This window comes from Globicephala melas, chromosome X (genome assembly GCF_963455315.2).
Source record: "Globicephala melas chromosome X, mGloMel1.2, whole genome shotgun sequence".
NCBI classification, from domain to species: Eukaryota; Metazoa; Chordata; class Mammalia; order Artiodactyla; family Delphinidae; genus Globicephala; species Globicephala melas.
The window spans coordinates 16592908-16609785 of NC_083335.1; the positions used below are offsets into that span (position 1 = coordinate 16592908).

General features: G+C 43.4%; 1 protein-coding gene across 8 annotated transcripts in view; it reads right to left on the reverse strand.

Moving 5' to 3' along the window:
* ARHGEF6 (Rac/Cdc42 guanine nucleotide exchange factor 6) overlaps positions 1-16622 on the reverse strand; it is a 165898-nt gene extending 149276 nt beyond the window's left edge. For 6 of the 8 annotated variants that reach the window (XM_060292531.1, XM_030845013.3, XM_070044698.1 and 3 more), the window contains exons 1-2: positions 16443-16622; positions 15013-15096 (exon numbers count right to left, since the gene is read on the reverse strand). In XM_060292531.1, coding sequence (XP_060148514.1) covers positions 15013-15096; positions 16443-16607 — 249 coding nt within the window. In that variant the 5' untranslated portion in view covers positions 16608-16622. Of the gene's footprint in view, positions 1-4910; positions 5540-6043; positions 6079-15012; positions 15097-16442 lie in introns of those variants that run through there. The other 2 variants (XM_030845015.3, XM_030845016.3) reach the window with 2 other exon arrangements.
* Between the last annotated feature and the right edge of the window lie 256 nt (positions 16623-16878).

Genomic DNA, 16878 nt, shown 5'->3' on the forward strand with positions numbered 1-16878 from the left:
AACTGAAAATATCCTTTTTACACATTCTCCTAGTTTATGCATAGACTAGAAAAGAGTGAAAGGCTTTCCTGATTTTTCAAGTCCAAGAGGAATCCGTCCAAACCGTTTCTATTATTAGCACACAAAATGGTAGCTAAAGAAGTTACTGTGGTTAACAACTGAATAATTCATAGTCTCGGAAGAATTCTGTTGCTTTGTCTTCTCCACTTCCTCTTTAGAACTGGATCCCCAAACATATTTCTAATCCTGAGTTGTCATAAAGGCAACCATATACAAATTCTTCTCAGCACTTAAAAATTGGCCACACTAAGCACTGAGAACTACAGCAAGACATTAAGCTGGAGACTTAATAGGATCTCTTATAACCAGTTCGTGAAACTCTTAAGATTACACATATATTGTCAGAAATTAGAGTCACAGGTTCCAGTCTGTGTCCCATGGATATCACTGGGCTATAACATCACTGAAATTTAAACTGCCTTTATGCAGTCTTCCAAATAAAATATGTAAACACAGTAAATATGACCTACAAATAATTTTAAATACATTTCAACACCCTCTAATCTAAATTCAAATTATTTTCTATGAAGTGAGGCACTGAGAATTTCAAGTCTGGAAAAAGAAAAAAAACACTTCAATTAGTGAGTGAAAGAGGTTAATAATGTTGACAGGATGAACATTTCTGCTGTTCGCCATGACAAGAGAGGTCAAGCCCGCCACCACTCTTCATCTAAAATTCCCAGAAACTGTCAACTTTATTTTGTCTTCAGAAGAGGGATGTTAAGAATTAGAAAATATGTAGGGATTTTAACCTTTGACTTTATTTTCCAGAAACGTTTTTCCAAAAACAAGCGATCTTTGCCAAATAAAGCACAGACCTGAGAAACAAAATGGGTGGATATTTTGTTCCTGGTTTAAGTTTCATCCCCGTCTAAATTCTCAGTGTGGGAATTCCCTGGCAGTCCAGTGGTTAGGACTCCGTGCTTTCACTGCCAAGGGCCCTGGTTCTATCCCTGGTCGGGGAGCTAAGATCCCGCAAGCCGCATGGCACGGCCAAAAGTTTAAAATATATATATTTTATATATATATTACATATACCTAATAAGTGACTACCTCAGGTTAGTTCAAGTCCAAGACTCAAGCTCTTAGCCACTGTACTACTATACTACTTCTCAAGAACAAAGCTTCCCTGACCGGGAATCAGACCCAGACCAAGGCAGAGAAAGTTACAAATTCTGGCCACTAGACCACACAGCATGTGTTGGGTTGCCTGATCCCACACCAAAAAGGCCCTGATGGTTATGTTTGGCAGTCTGCTTTTTATAGTTTTTGTCTCCTGCTGATTTCATTGCTTCCATGTTACACATAGATATAGACTCTTTCTGCCATCGCCAGCAAGTCTAATCTAGTGCAACTTCTCTTCTCCCTTTATCACAACTTTCTATTTAAACGCTGTTTTCCAGTTTACAAAGTGCTTCCACATACCTTATCTCATTTAATCTAATTTGCTATTTCTAACCAGTATGGGGATGAGCAACCAGATTACCCATAATTCCAACAGGCTTCAATAAATAAAAGTAATTAGGCTCTGAGTGAGGGTCTGAGGCAGTCTCCTAGGAATAAAAGTGCACAAGTCTAAGGACAAAGATGGGGCATCTCTTTTACAGCCCGGAGCTTCCCCGACCATTCAGTCATTCTAGCAATCATTCATTTAATGAACATTAACTGAGCACCTGCTATGTGCCACGTTCTGTACTGATTGCTGGCGTTATATGATCAAGTTCTGGTTCCTGCCTTTGAGAAGCTCCAAGGCTAGTAGAGACGGAAATGTGTCCACAGATTACCATGGTGAGAGTGGGCAGGTAGCGAAAAGGTAGCTGGGCACAAGGGATTATGGGAAAATGGACGCTAACTGCCCAATCCAGCAGAGATTTCCTAGACAATCCGATGCTGAGGAGGTTCTCAGCTTGGGGGCAGACACTAGAGGTTGCTAGATGGCTGAACTCTAGATAAACCAGGGAAATAGTTGTTGACTCTGGCTGTGCATTAGAATCACCTGGGGAGCTTTCAAAACCAAATAATAACTTCAGAAAACTTTGGGGCAGCACTTACTCAAGCCAAACATATACACACCCTATGGCCCAGCAGTTCCATTCCTATGCATAAACCCAGCAGAAATGTGCACCAGAAGACATGCGCAGGAATATTCATAGTAGCATTGTTCATAGCAACTCCAAACTGGAAACAACCCAGATGTCCATCAACAGGTGAATGGATAAACAAAATAGCGGACATCCACATGGTGGAATACTACTAGCAATAAAAAAGAAAGAATGACATGGGGAACTCGTACAAATATTACCCTGAGTGAGAGAAATCTTATACAAACAGATACATACTATATGATTCCACCCATATAAAGTACAAGACAGAAAAAAAGGAATCTATTGTCTTAGAAGTCAGGGCAGTGGTGCCCACTGGTGAGGGGTAGTGACTGGGAAGGGGCACAAGGCAGGTGGCTTTTGAATGCTGATGATGGTGTGTTTCTTAATCGGTGTGCTGACTGTACAGATGTGTTCAGTTTGTAAGGATTCATCAAACTCTACTTAGGATTTGTGCAGTTTCCTGAATTCATGCTATATGGCAATAGAAAATTCATTTAAACATTAAAAAAAAGAACAAGAAATACCAAGGCCTGGGTCTCACTGCAGACCAATTAACCCAAAAGCTCAGTGTGGGGAGATCCCAACATTTGTATTTTTAAAAAACACCCCAGGTGGCTCTAATGTGCAGCCACGTGTGCAAACCAAGGTTAGGCGTTCCTGTATGTATCAACAGCTCCTCTGGGGGGATAGCCTGGCACGTAGCAAAGGGAACAAGTTCTGAAGTAAGGTACGTCAACAATTACATTCTGGCTCCATTTTGCACTGGCAGTGTGTGGCATTTGTCTGCATCATCCCCAAACCTCAGTATAATGGGAACAATATCCCCTCCCTCCCAGGATTGTTGTGAGGATTAAATAAAATAATATACTTAAAGCACCTAGCACAGTACCTAGAACATAGTAGGTGCTTGAGAAATGGTAGGTACTCAACTCCTTTTCCTCCTTCGTGTCTAAGTTCCAGTGATGAGCAGATTGCTGTTAACGAACAAAACTCACGCTCTCCAATTTCCCCTCCTGAATGAGTTTCTTTGTAAAGACTGAAGTAATATTATACTTGGGCTAGTGATGTCAAACGAATGTCGGACATTTCTGGGCCCTGGTCGCTCACTCTGTTCAGCACCTGCTACCCCGGAAAGTGAACGGAGGGGCGGCAGACTGTAGGTAAATACAAACCACAGACTCTCCTTTGGAAAGCTTTGTCCCTGTCCTCACTCCTAAGAACAGCACTAGCCATGTGAGTTGGCAAAAAGAATAGAAAAAATTAATAGCTTGGAAGGCATACCATCCATGAAATGTGCCAAATGAAACACTTTTGTATAAAATGTCATGTTTTCGTAAAAACAAACAAACAAAACAGAATCCTGGGCTGAGAGCAGGAGATTCAGGTGAGAGTTTTGATGATACCACCCGTCAGCTGTATGACTTTGCTTCACTAAACTTTTCTGTTTCTCTGGCCAATGAAAGTAATGCCATCTCTCCTACAGCCTTTACAAGGGCACAGTGAGTTTCAGATAAGATAAGTAGAAAGCTTTCCAAAAACTGAAGCAGCAAAGAAAGGCAAGACTGGAAATTTACTTTTTTCCAAACTCCAATCACCAACCACCACCCTCCCTCCCCAAGACTGAGAACTCTCTGATATTAACTGCTCCAAGTGTACGCAGAGACTCCACCAGCCTGAAGCTCGCTTATGTAAGAAGAGACTGCAGCACTGCCTGGCATGTAGCATAATACTTTGCTTAAGAGAAATCCTTGGAAATGCCTCAGCTGAAGTACAAGGGCAAGCCCAGGCCTTACGTTTTGGAGACAGGCGCTCTCAGTCACGGAACACCAGAACTGTGGCTCGAGCAAATGATGTCATCCGAGCTCCTCTTACCATGGTCAATGTCAAAAATTAAGACAGGAAGTTCAAGGACAAATTGTGGGGTTCCCAGGCAAATATAAGTTAGAAAAGCAGTTTGGACCTTAGAATCTTGCCTTAAAAGTTGTCTCCTATTCTGTAATGGTTTTTGGTTTATGTGAAGCTTTTCTTGACAAAAATATACATAGTTGCATAGAAAAATATATTCCCTTAGGACTCTATTTTTACTCCCACTACGCATTAAGAAAAGAAAAAAAAATCATGTGAGTCACCCCTAGATTCAAAAACAATATCAAACCAAATGTAAATATATAAGATTCTCGAAGAGACAGAGATAAACTTAAGGGCTCTCCACTCTAGAGCTAAGAAACGAAATCGCTCACATACCTGTTGGGTTCCTAAATGACTGGAAAATGAAAACTCGAAATTAACCACAGGCACGTTGAACACCTTGGAGATACAGGACTTTCCCCATCCACAGACCATTCCTGCGACAGACCTGTGTACTCAACACCGAAAATACCCCCAAATGTACAGATGCCGGGGGTTGAGGGGTGGGGGGAGGTCAAGTTAGTATCAAAAAAATAGTACTGTTGACTACCGCCCTGGTTCCGGGGGAAAGAAGGAATCCGGTCTGATGCAAAGCTCGCGGCCAGAGGCGGACAACTCGCCCCTAAGTTTGGCGCTTCCCAGCTCTCCGCCCGCGGCCCCCGCCCCCGCTCCCCGCACCCCGGAGCTCAGAGCCCCGCGAGGCCCTGGCGGAGGACGGACCCCGCGGCCACGGCCCGGGGAGGAAAGGCGGCTCCTCTCCAACCGGGGTCCTTCGCCCCCACCCCAGGCCCTCGCGCGCTTCCCTTCCCCTGACGCCCTCGCCCCGGGGCAGGTCACCTGGCTCGGCCGCTGCCCGCTGCTCCTCCGGTTGCTCGCTCGGTCCAGCCGCGCCGCCGCCGCCTCCGGGAAGCCGCTCGCCCTCCCGAGTCACGGGGCCGGCGAGCGGGCGGCCGAGCCCGTGCCAAGGCTGCGGGAACAGTTCCACCCGGCCGGAGCTGGGACCCTGCCCCGAGCGCGGCCGCCACCAGGGCGAAACTGGAGAGCTGGGCTCGGCTCTCCGGGGCGGGGAGGGGCGGCTGCAACTTTGCTCCTGGACGCGGGCGAGGAGGGGGCGCCCGTCTCCAAACTCCGTGCAGCGCCCGCAACCTCTCCAGTCCGGGGATTTTTTTTAATGCCACCCTTTTTTTTAATATAAAGGGAAGGCAGATTCTTGCCCTCAAGTTCTTGTTTCCAGAGCGGCGGGGCCGCTGGGAGGGCGGAAAGCTGGGTGCGGGAGACGCGCCCCGCTGGGTGCGCTGGCGGCGAGCCGGTCGAGGGCGCGAGGGGCAGCGGCGGACGGGCAGCGGCTGCCCTGGGAAGCCGCCTTCGCGGCCGCTCCGGACCCTGCTCTCAGTACCTCGCTGGCCCCCTCCAGCGCGGCGCCCAGAGCTCGGGAGGGAAAGCGGCCTGGAGGGACCGGGCCAGCGGCGTGGAAGCAGTGACCCGGACCTGGATCGCCGAAGTAGGAACTGGAAGTGACAGCGGCGCAGGGTAGAGCCGCCGCCGCCGCCGCCGCCGCTGCCGCCGCCGCCGCCCGGGTAGCTGTGGCAGCAGCAGAAACCGCGGAGCAGCGGCGGCCACACTGCGCATGCTGCTGCCGCCCAGTTCGGCCCCGAGCCCCGGGCTGCCGCCGCCTGGCCTGTAGCGGGCCTCTGCCAGAGCCTCGGGTGGGAATCCCGGCCTCACAGAGCAGCCCTGCCTGGTGGCCCGCTTCCTCCTCCAGCCCCCGACGCAGTTCGGACCCCCCAAGCTCTTTGGTGAGCCGCTGAGACACCCCAGCAAGGAAGCGCTCTCCAGCGGCCCTCCACATCCCTCCTTTCCCCCAGCTGTCCTGGCTGCCCTTCCCGGACTCTCGGATAACAGGCCCCACATCAGATCGTCTCTTTGATGGAGAATGAAAAGGTTCGTGATAGATGGGAAATATTTCCGACCTTACTTGAAGTCCAGTTTTTACAGAAATACAATGCAGTCGGTAGATTAGGATGGCCAGTCATGGGTGTCATTTGATGTAACTCACGGCAATTCCAGTAGGAGTGTCAGATTGGCTCAACAGAAAGAAAAAAAAAAAGACCAACAACTTACAAAATCCTCTTTAGTCTTCCCACTAGCTCAAACTGAGCGGCTAAATATACAAGGCTTTCCCCAGCGGAAACTGATGGAAACGGGCCAGTTAAAAACAGTGTCCAACAGTGAGACATTACCAATCACTACTCCTGTCTCTTCATTTTACAGATGAGTCAACCGAGGCCGAGGGAAGGGGACTGTGACTTCTCCGAAAGAAGGTGGCAGGTTCAGGGTCTGAAGGAAGGTCTGCTGCTACCCACTGCAGCTACTGCTTTGTTGCCTGGCCTTCTGCCTCAGTCCAGGCACTTGGCTCCAGGAAGGCTTTGCTCTCCTAGAGCCGGAGCTCTCTTACCGGAGATTTCGCCTTGACTCATGAGGAGAGCAGCCCCTGGGAAACGGCAGATCGTCCATCCCACAGGCCCCACTTTGGGGAGGGCGCCCCTGCTGTTCCAGTGACAAGGCAGACAGGAGGCAGTGAGACGGAGGCAGTGAGACGGAGACAGGAGGGGGCAAAGAAAAAGCCATACTGATACCAGCTGATGAGAGAGACAGAGAGAAGGAGGGAGAAAGAGAGACAGAAGCACTAACTGAGCCTCATGTACATTCAATGATATCCTTCATGAACAAAACATCTTTTTTACAAAGTAGGGTTGGCCCAGGAGCAGAATAGGAGAGGGTAGGGTATCCCTGGCAATATGCGGGTCATAAGGGTGGCAGGTGACAAAGCAGAAGTACCTGTTGGGGATGAGGCAGGGAGAAAGGCTGGCTGAAAGGAAAACCAGAGGACTAGAGCTGAGACACACCAGTCCTTCCTGGGGCTGTAGCCAGGACCATGCAATCAGAGAGGTAGCACCCTGGCCACTCTCAAATGATCGCAAGAACTGTATCTGTCCCTGATTCCCGCCAAGTTCAAGCGCAGAACAAAGACAAAACTAGCATTGCTAGGACAGTGCTGTCAAGGGGCTTCCTGGTCACATTAGCGACACACTACCTAGACATGAGGATTCTTCCATATGTTCTGGAAGATTTTCTCTTGAGGCCTGAGTGTCCTCCCTGCCCCCTCCATTCTGTAAATAAATAAATAAGAAAGATGTATTTGTTTTGCAGAAAAGGAAATACAAATGAACTATAAAGGCATGAGAGATATCCAAACTCACTAGGAATCATGGAAGTCAAATTATAGCAATAAATGAAATACCATTTTCACCCAACGTTTTAGCAAACATTGAAGATAAGTAATATCCAGGGCCACCAGGGACATGAGGAAGGCACTTTCTACACTATTGGTAAGAGTATAACTTCAGCATTTTTGTAGAGGAATTTGAGAGTATCAAATTTTCACACAGTAATTCCATTTCTATGAAGAAAGATGCAACAAGAATAATGACAGATGTGCACAAACCTCTATGTGCACATACAACATGATCCACTGGTATTTATCCCAGGAATGCAAGATTGATTTAACAGATGAAAATTAATCAGTGTAACACAACATAGCAGTACAATAAAGGACAAAATCAGTGGTCATCTTAACAGATGCAGAAAAAGCATTTGACAAAATCTGGCACCCTTTCGTGATAAAAACACTCAAAACCTAGGAATAGAAGGGAACACCTTCAACCTGATAAAGAGCATTGAAAACCCACAACTATCATGATGCTTAATGGTGAAAAATTGAAAGCTTCCCCCTAAGATCAAAAACAAGACTAGGCTGTCCACTCTCATCACTTCCATTCAACACTGTATAGAAGGTTTCAGCCAGGCATATTAGTCAAGAAAATGAAATAAAAGGCATCCAGATTGGAAAGGAAGAAGCAAAAGTATCTCTGTGCACAGATGACATGATTTTGTACAAGAAAATCACACGGAATCCAATAAACTATTAGAACTAATGAACAAGTTGAAGGACACAAGATCAATATACAAAAATCAACTGTATTTCTATGCACTTGCAATGAACAACCCAAATATGAAATTAAGAAAAAAATTATATTTGTAGTAGTATCAAAAGGAATAAAATACTTTGGAATAAATTGGACCAAGGAGATATAAGGTGTGTACACTGAAAATTACAAAACATTGTTGAATGAAATTTTAAAGACCTAAATCAATGGAAAGACATCCTGTGTTTATGGATCAGAAGACTTAATATTGTTCAGATGGCAATATTCCCCAAAGTAATATACAGACTGAACACAATCCTTATTAAAATTCCAGCTGGCTTTTTTGCAGAAATGGACAGACTTATCCTAAAATCTATACGGGCACACAAGGGATCCAGAATAGCCAAAATTATTTTGAAAATGAAGAACAACGTTGGAGGGCTCATGCTTTCTGATTTGAAAACTTACTACACAGCTACATTAAGCAATTCAGTGGGGGAAAGAATAGTCTTTTCAACAAATGGTGTTAAGACAACTGGATATCCACATGCAAAAGAATGAATTTGGACACCTATTTCACACCATACGCAAAAACTAACTCAAAATGGATCAAATAACTAAATGTAAGAGTAAAACTTGAACACTCTTAGACGAAAATGTAGGGGTAAATCTTCATGACCTTGCACCAGGCAATGGTTTTCTTAGCTATGACATCCAAAACACAAGCAACAAAGAAAAAAAGATGAATTTGACTTCATCAAAATTTTAAAACTTCGTGTTTCAAAAGATACTGTCATCAAAATACCAATGGCATTTTTTACAGGACTAGAACAAATAATTTTAAAATTTGTGTGGAAACACAAAAGACCCCAAATAGCCAAAAAAATCTTGAGAAAGAAGACCAGAGCTGGAGGAATTATGCTCCCTGACTTCAGACTATACTACAAAGCTACAGTAATCAAAAGAGTATGGTACTAGCACAAAACAGACACATTGATCAATGTAACAGAATAGAGAGCCCAGAAAAAAACCCACACACTTATGGTCAATTAACCAATGACAAAGGCGGCAAGAATATACAATGGAGAAAAGACAGTCTCTTCAATAAGTGGTGCTGGGAAAACTGGACAGCTACTTGTAAAAGAATGAAATTAGCATATTCTCTAACACCATACACAAAAATAAACTCAAAATGGATTAAAGGTTGGATACTATAACACTCCTAGAGGAAAACATAGGCATAACACTCTTGGACATAAATCACAGCAATATTTTTCTGGATCCTTCTGCTAAAGCAAAGGAAATAAAAACAAAAATAAACAAATGGGACCTAATCAAACTTAAAAGCTTTTGTACAGCAAAGGAAACCATTGACAAAATGAAAAGACAACCTACTGAATGGGAGAAAATATTTGCAAATGATATGACCAATAAGGAGTTAATATCCAACATATATAAACAGCTCATACAACTCAACATCGAAAAAACAGACAACCAAATTAAAAACTAGGCAGAAGACCTGAATAGACATTTTTCCAAAGAGGAAATGCAGATGGCCAACAGGCACATGAAAAGATGCTCAACATCGCACTAATCATCAGGGAAATGCAAATCAAAACCACAATGAGGGGCTTCCCTGGTGGCGCAGTGGTTGAGAGTCCACCTGCCGATGCAGGGGACACGGGTTCATGCCCCGGTCCGGGAAGATCCCACATGCTGCGGAGCGGCTGGGCCTGTGAGCCATGGCCGCTGAGCCTGCGCATCCGGAGCCTGTGCTCCGCAGCGGGAGAGGCCACAACAGTGAGAGGCCCGCGTACCGCAAAAAAAAAAAAAAAAAAAAAAAAAAAACACAATGAGATATCACCTCACACCTGTCAGAATGGCTATCACGAAAAAGAACACAGATAACAAATGTTGGGGAGGTTGTGGAGAAAAGGGAACCTTCCTACACTGTTGGTGGGAATATAAATTGGTGCAGGGCTTCCCTGATGGTGCAGTGGTTAAGAATCCGCCTGCCAATGCAGGGGACATGGGTTCGAGCCCTGGTCTGGGAAGATCCCACATGCCGCGGAGTAACTAAGCCCGTGCACCACAACTACTGAGCCTGTGTGCCACAACTAATGAAGTCCACGTGCCCTAGAGCCCACGCTCCACAACAACAGTAGCCACCGCAATGAGAAACCCGCGCACCGCAACAAAGAGTAGCCCCCGCTCACCGCAAGTAAAGCCCATGCGCAGCAACAAAGACCCAATGCAGCCAATTAATACATTTAAAATAAATAAATAAATAAACAAACAAATAAATAAATTGGTGCAGTCACTGTGGAAAACAGTATGGAGGTTTCTCAAAAATAGAGTTTTGTAGAAATGTAGAAAATGTAGAAAACATTATATATTAGGTTTGTAGATTAGGTTTGTAGGTTTGTATATTAGGTGTATGTTAGGTTTGTAGGTTTGTATATTAAGTTTGTAGGTTTGTAGAAATGTAGAAAACAGTATGGAGGTTTCTCTAAAAATAGAACTACCATGTGACCCAGCAATTCCACTCCTGGGTATATAACCAAAAAAAGCAAAAACACGAATTCGAAAAGATACATGCACCCCAATGTTCATAGCAGCATTGTTTACAATTGCCAAGGTATGGAAGCAACCTAAGTGTCCATCAACAGATGAATGGATAAAGAATATGTGATACACACACACACACACACACACACACACACACAAAATGGAATACCACTCAGCCATAAAAAGAAGAAAATTTTACCATATGCAGCAACATGGATGGACTTGGCATTATGCTAAGTGAAATAAGCCAGACAGAGAAAGACAAATACTGTATTATATCACTTAGATGTGGAATCTAAAAAATACAACAAACTAGTGAATAAAACCAAAAAAAAGCAGACTCACAGATATAGAGAACAAGCTAGTGGTTACCTGTGGGGAGAGGGAAGGTGGGAGGGGCAATATAGGGGTAGAGGGGAAAAAAAGAGGTTATTATGGGATTATATGAAATCATGTGTGTGAAACTTTTGAAATTTGTAAAGCACTATAGAATTTAAAGGATTTTTCATTCAATAAAAAATAATTTTTAAAAATTAAATTAAATTAAAAAAAAGAAAAAGGGGAAATATTAGAAAAAAAGAGAAACTATCAAAGTCTGGGAGGTGCTTCAGAGATACCTTTGTCTCCTAGGTGTCTCAGCAGACTTCCCTGACTAGTTGCTAGCTGTGTGATCCCCTAGAGACCCTAGGACACTGTAGCCATATGAGAACACAAAGATGGAGGTCACTTGCAGAGGCCAACTGGCCACCCAGAGGGTCAGAAGGCAACAGCTCTTTCATGTGGTCACTGTGCCCCACAACCAACACTCAAATTGTCAGTGTTCTGCTGCATCTCCAGCTTCATTTTTCTACATTTCCAAATTGACCATTTCAAGCTGCCACTCTTTTTTATATAAATAATAGTGTGTTCTTGGCAATAATCAAGCCCTGCTCTTCTTGCTTTTCATACATTAACAGTTTTATAGCGTCAACAAAAAAGTATTCAGCATGCCCTATACTAGGCACTGTCTGAGAGATACTCTAAAGTGACAAGATACGGAAACAATCTAAATACCCATCAGTGGGTGAATGGATAAAAAAAGATGTGGCATATACACACAATGGACTGTTATTCAGCCATAAGAAAGGAGGACATTCTGCCATTTGCGACAATAGGGATGGAACTGGAGCACATTATGCTAAGTGAGATAAGTCAGACAGAGAAAGAAAAATACTGTATGGTCTCACTTATATGTGGAATCTAAAAAAGTCAAACATAAAAAAACAGAGTCAAATGGTGGTTACCAAGGGGTGGGGGTAGGGTATGAAAAGTGACGTTGTTTAAGGGTACCAACTTGCAAGGAGTAGCAAATATGCCGTAGTGCTCTAATGCCCGCTGTAGTGAACACAGAGAACAATATTGTACTATATTTAGGTGATGTGAGCTACAACGGCAGTTATATTACAATATATAAATCTATCAAAGTAACACATTGTACACCTTAAATTTACACCATGTTGTATGTCAAATATATTCAATTTTTAAATAATTAATTTTTTTAAGTTTGCAAATATTTATGTTGATGTCTGTCTCCCTAGCTACTTGGGAGCTTGAGACTGGATGGTCAGTATTCTTGGCTGCTTGAGTACACCCCAGCTTTGCTTTCAGTCTCATTCCTTATGTGCTGATTTTATTAGGCTTCCCTCGGGGTCCTAGGAGTGCCTTGGTATGGCTGCTATACACCCCTTACAGACATAATTTTGCTTTTTTTTTTTTTACAGGCATAATTTTGTGTACAAAACTACCTAGTAATAAGAGTATGAGCAGCTATTATGCGTGTCTTATGTGCAGTGACATATGAAGTGTGTTCTAAGTGCATTATTTCATTTGATCTTTAAAACAATCCTATGCAGTAGATATTACTAATGTCTCCATTACACAGATGAGGAAACTGGAGCAGAGAGAGGCCAAGTAACTTTTCCCAGAGTCACACAGTCAGAGTCAAGACTCTGACCCAAGTCTGTCAAACTAGAGAAGGTATGTGCTTAACCATGATGCCAGATGTTGCCTCCTTACAATATTCATCTGATGCTCAGGCCAGCCTGAATTATCAAAAAGAAATCAAAATATGCCTGGTGCCTTTCATGTAAGAAATGAAAATTATGTTATACTTTTTTAGAAAGATTTGTATCCAAAGTGGCTAAAAATTAATGGAGTAAGCATTAGTTATCAGAAAAATCCACTTATGTGAAATGACTCATTCTCCAACAATGCCAGACCCAGGAGGTGTTCCTTTTTTTCTTTTTTTAAAATTTATTTATTTATTTATTTATTTTTGACTGTGTTGGGTCTTCGTTGCTACGCGCGGGCTTTCTCTAGTTGCAGAGAGCGGGGGCTACTCTCCATTGCAGTGCGTGGGCTTCTCATTGCAGTGGCTTCTCTTGTTGCGGAGCATGGGCTCTAGGCGCACGGGCTTCAGTAGTTGCGGCTCACGGGCTCAGTAGTTGTCGCTCGCGGGCTCCAGAGCGCAGGCTCAGTAGTTGTGGAGCACGGGCTTAGTTTCTCCACGGCATGTGGGGTCTTCCTGGACCAGGGCTCGAACCCGTGTCCCCTGCATTTGCAGGTGGATTCTTAACCACTGCGCCACCTGGGAAGTCCCCCAGGAGGTGTTTCTGTATCATCTAGTATTCTTAGAACCACAAATAAGCTCGGTATACCTTCTGACAGCTTCAGAGTGCATAAATCACTGGCAACCTCACCATGTTTTTATTTATCAAATAAAAAAGAAAATACCATGATCTGCTCATAGCAGACATGATTCCATAAGGGATATAGAGTAGGTTACACCTACCTCAAAAGCCATACACACTCATGTGCCCATGCACAAACACACACACACAGAGTGCTAAAATTTGGCAATAGGGAAATCCGGAATAAAATATTCAGAGACAAGCATAGCTTGATGCTATGGCTAACTTTAGGAAAAATTCTGAAGGAAGCAAAATTTATCTGGGGCAAAGGTACTTGTACTACTACTACTAATAGCTAACACTTGGAGAAGACTTACTATGTAACACGCACTCTTCCGGGACACAGATTCATTGAAATCTCACACCAATCCTATGAGACAGGAGCTGCTATTCTTCCCATTTTACAGGTGGGGAGACTGAGGCAGAGAGGCATAGTAAAGTAATATGCCCAACGTCATAAACCTACTAGTGGGAGAAAACTGAGATTTGAACCTGAGCAGTCTAATGTCCGAATCCAGGCTCAAACCACTACTAATGCTTCTCCACAAGTAATACTACTAATGCACATCTACACTTCTTATGTCCTTGATCCTGTGCTGAGCATTCTACATACATTACTTCATAGATCTTTGGAGGTTGGAGGTCTTAGCTCTAAATTATTATGCAGTATCTCATTTGATCCTTACCACAACCCCATAAGGTAGCTATTATTGTGTCCATTTTACAGATAGAAACACTGAGGCACAGAGACATTAAATAATTTGACACACAGGCGAAAGTATCACCTCCTTTTCAGCAACACCCCCTATACTTACTGTAAGGATCCACATAACGTAAAAGAATGCAACGTAACTTAATTTACAATTTCTACCTCAGGGCCAGGTTCTTTCAAGGCCTCTGTTCTACTAAAGTGTTAGTGGGAAAAAGTGACAATAAGTTTTCCACTCTTCCCAACTCAGGGGGATTACAGTAACCCTCTGCAGCAGCCAGTGGCCTGCTTTGGGCTCCACTTAAGTAGGGACTCACACCATACAAGCTCTGGCACCGGAAGCCTGCTTTCAGGGCTTGGGTGCTATTTTTTAAAGGTACCATATTTTGGTTTTGTTTTTTGTTTTGTTTTTAATTGAAGTATAGTTGCTTTACAATGTTGTGTTAATTTCTGCTGTACAGCAAAGTGATTCAGTTATACATATCCATACATTCTTTTTTATATTCTTTTCCATTATGTTTTATCACAGGATATGGAATATAGTCCTCTGTGCTATACAGTAGGATAAAAGGTAACATATTTTGCTCTCTTTTTCTTTTCTTTTCTTTTTTTTTTTTTTTTTTGGTGGCATGCAGGATATTAGTTCCCTGACCAAGGATCGAACCCTTTCACCCTGCAGGGGAAGCGCAGAGTCTCAACAACTGGACCACCAGGGAAGTCCAGAAGGTACATATTTTGAATTTTTATTTTGTTTTGTTTTGGAATTGGTTTCTGGAAAAGACAAACTAGCAAGCCACGACTGGGGACCACCAATCTTAACCATGGTTTCCATAAAATGCTTCCTCTGTTTCACAGTGAAAATAAACCAAGTACTTTTACTACAACACCATCTTCATTAGCAGAGTGAAAAACGATGACCACGAGGAAGGCAACCTGGGTGGGCTTACCTCCACTTGAAGGGCTGCACATCCTTTCAGGAAGTCATTGATGTTGTTGGTGCAGTCAGCTTCAGTTTGGGGCTCCAGACAGTACTAGGGAAACAGAGTCAAATGTCACTTGGAGACTGTCATCACATGTGGGTCACATCATTGCATCGCTCACTGATAAGTAGATAAGGTAGGCTTTTTAAGGCGGGGCCAACATTGCTGTCAATCCAGGAAGAGAAATTAACCACTGAAGGAAGTGATGCAAAAATCTAAACGGTCGGTCTTGTTTCAAATGTCACGAAACCCTTAGTCCCAAGCCGTCTCTACTTACAAACTTTTTCTCATGCTTTCTGCCAAAGTGTAGTAATAGCAAATTAGAGAGACCCTGAAAGTTTTCTGATCCTGGTTCCTGCTTCCAACCTATTACCACCCTCCCTCCTCCTCATGATAATTTATTAAAAAGTATATTTTCCCCTTCACTGTTCTCCACATTTGATCACATTTCTCAACATTTTCCCACCATTTTATCACTGTTTTTCAAGTTTGAGAAATTATAAGCAAAAGAACTGTACTCAGCCTCACATTCCCTGCTGACCTTAAGAAAATAATAGTAGGGCTCCACCTTTAAACTTACTTAAAGTGCCCACTTTTTTTTTGGTTTTTTTTTGGCCGCGTCAGGTCTTAGCTGCGGCATGAGGAATCTTTAGTTACGGCATGTGGGATCTAGTTCCCCGACCAGGGATTGAACCCAGGCCCCCTGCATTGGGAGCGTGGAGTCTTAACCGCTGGACCACCAGGGAAGTCCCAGTGCCCACTTTTTAAATCACATCCTCGTGACCATGGGTTTCCAACATTCACAATTTTGGATTTTTAAAAGAGAGTAAGGTTAGTTTCACTTTGAACACACGTTGCATTTGAAACATATATTTGGTTTCTATTGTTTTAACAGAATGTGTTGTAACATTTTGGATTATTTCTCCTGGTTGCTAAATAGCCTTTCTTTCTTTCAATGGATATTTTATTTCTTTGTGAAGAAAATCTACACTGAATTTAGTCATACCGTCAATAAACACCATCTGTATCTCTTATAAATCATCCCATTTTTCCTCAGACTCACATGCACCCCAAGTTCAAAACATGTCCTCAGTACACAGGGAGGTGTAACATGCATCTCTATGACAGAGCAAGCTCGTGACATGGGTGTTCTCCTTGTCCCTCGCACCAGTGGTGTAACAGGTTTTTACTGTACTAATCTTCGGTGGCCAATTACTAAAGGATAACATTTCATTTTCCGACTTTTTCCAACTACAAAAACAGAAAGAAAGTCGAAGTCTTAGAAAGAGATTAAAGTAGGAGCGTCCTGTGACCCAGGCAATCGAAAATCTCCAGAGTGACATTATTGCTGCTCTCTTGTGGTAAGCAACCCCAAAGATACTGCAAATTTCCCTTACCTTTTCTATAGAGCCAGGCCTAAGTCTGTTGATCAGTTTGCATAGCACTACCCCATTTTTCAGCGAGGACTTCAAGAACTCCTCCGGATCACAGATGGTCTTTTTGGGGGAATCTAATACTCCCAAAGATATAAGCCATGTCACGATGCGTTCTTCTGGATTCATTACTGAGGACTGTACACTCCGAACAGCTCTCTGGGGCAGCTGCAAGGACTAAGCCACATCCGCGATTGCATCTGCTGTTGTCTTCCTTTTTATGAGTTCTCTTCTCGTGCTTGCAGCGCAAAGCTCTAAAAGAACTTTTCTTAGACAACGGTGGAAGCCACTCCAATGATGGGATTTGAAAACCACAGAGCTCACACTCAGAGATGTGGAAATAGAATGAATGGGGGGAAAAAGAGTCCTGGATAACACTGGGTTTCTTTTTCAAAATCTG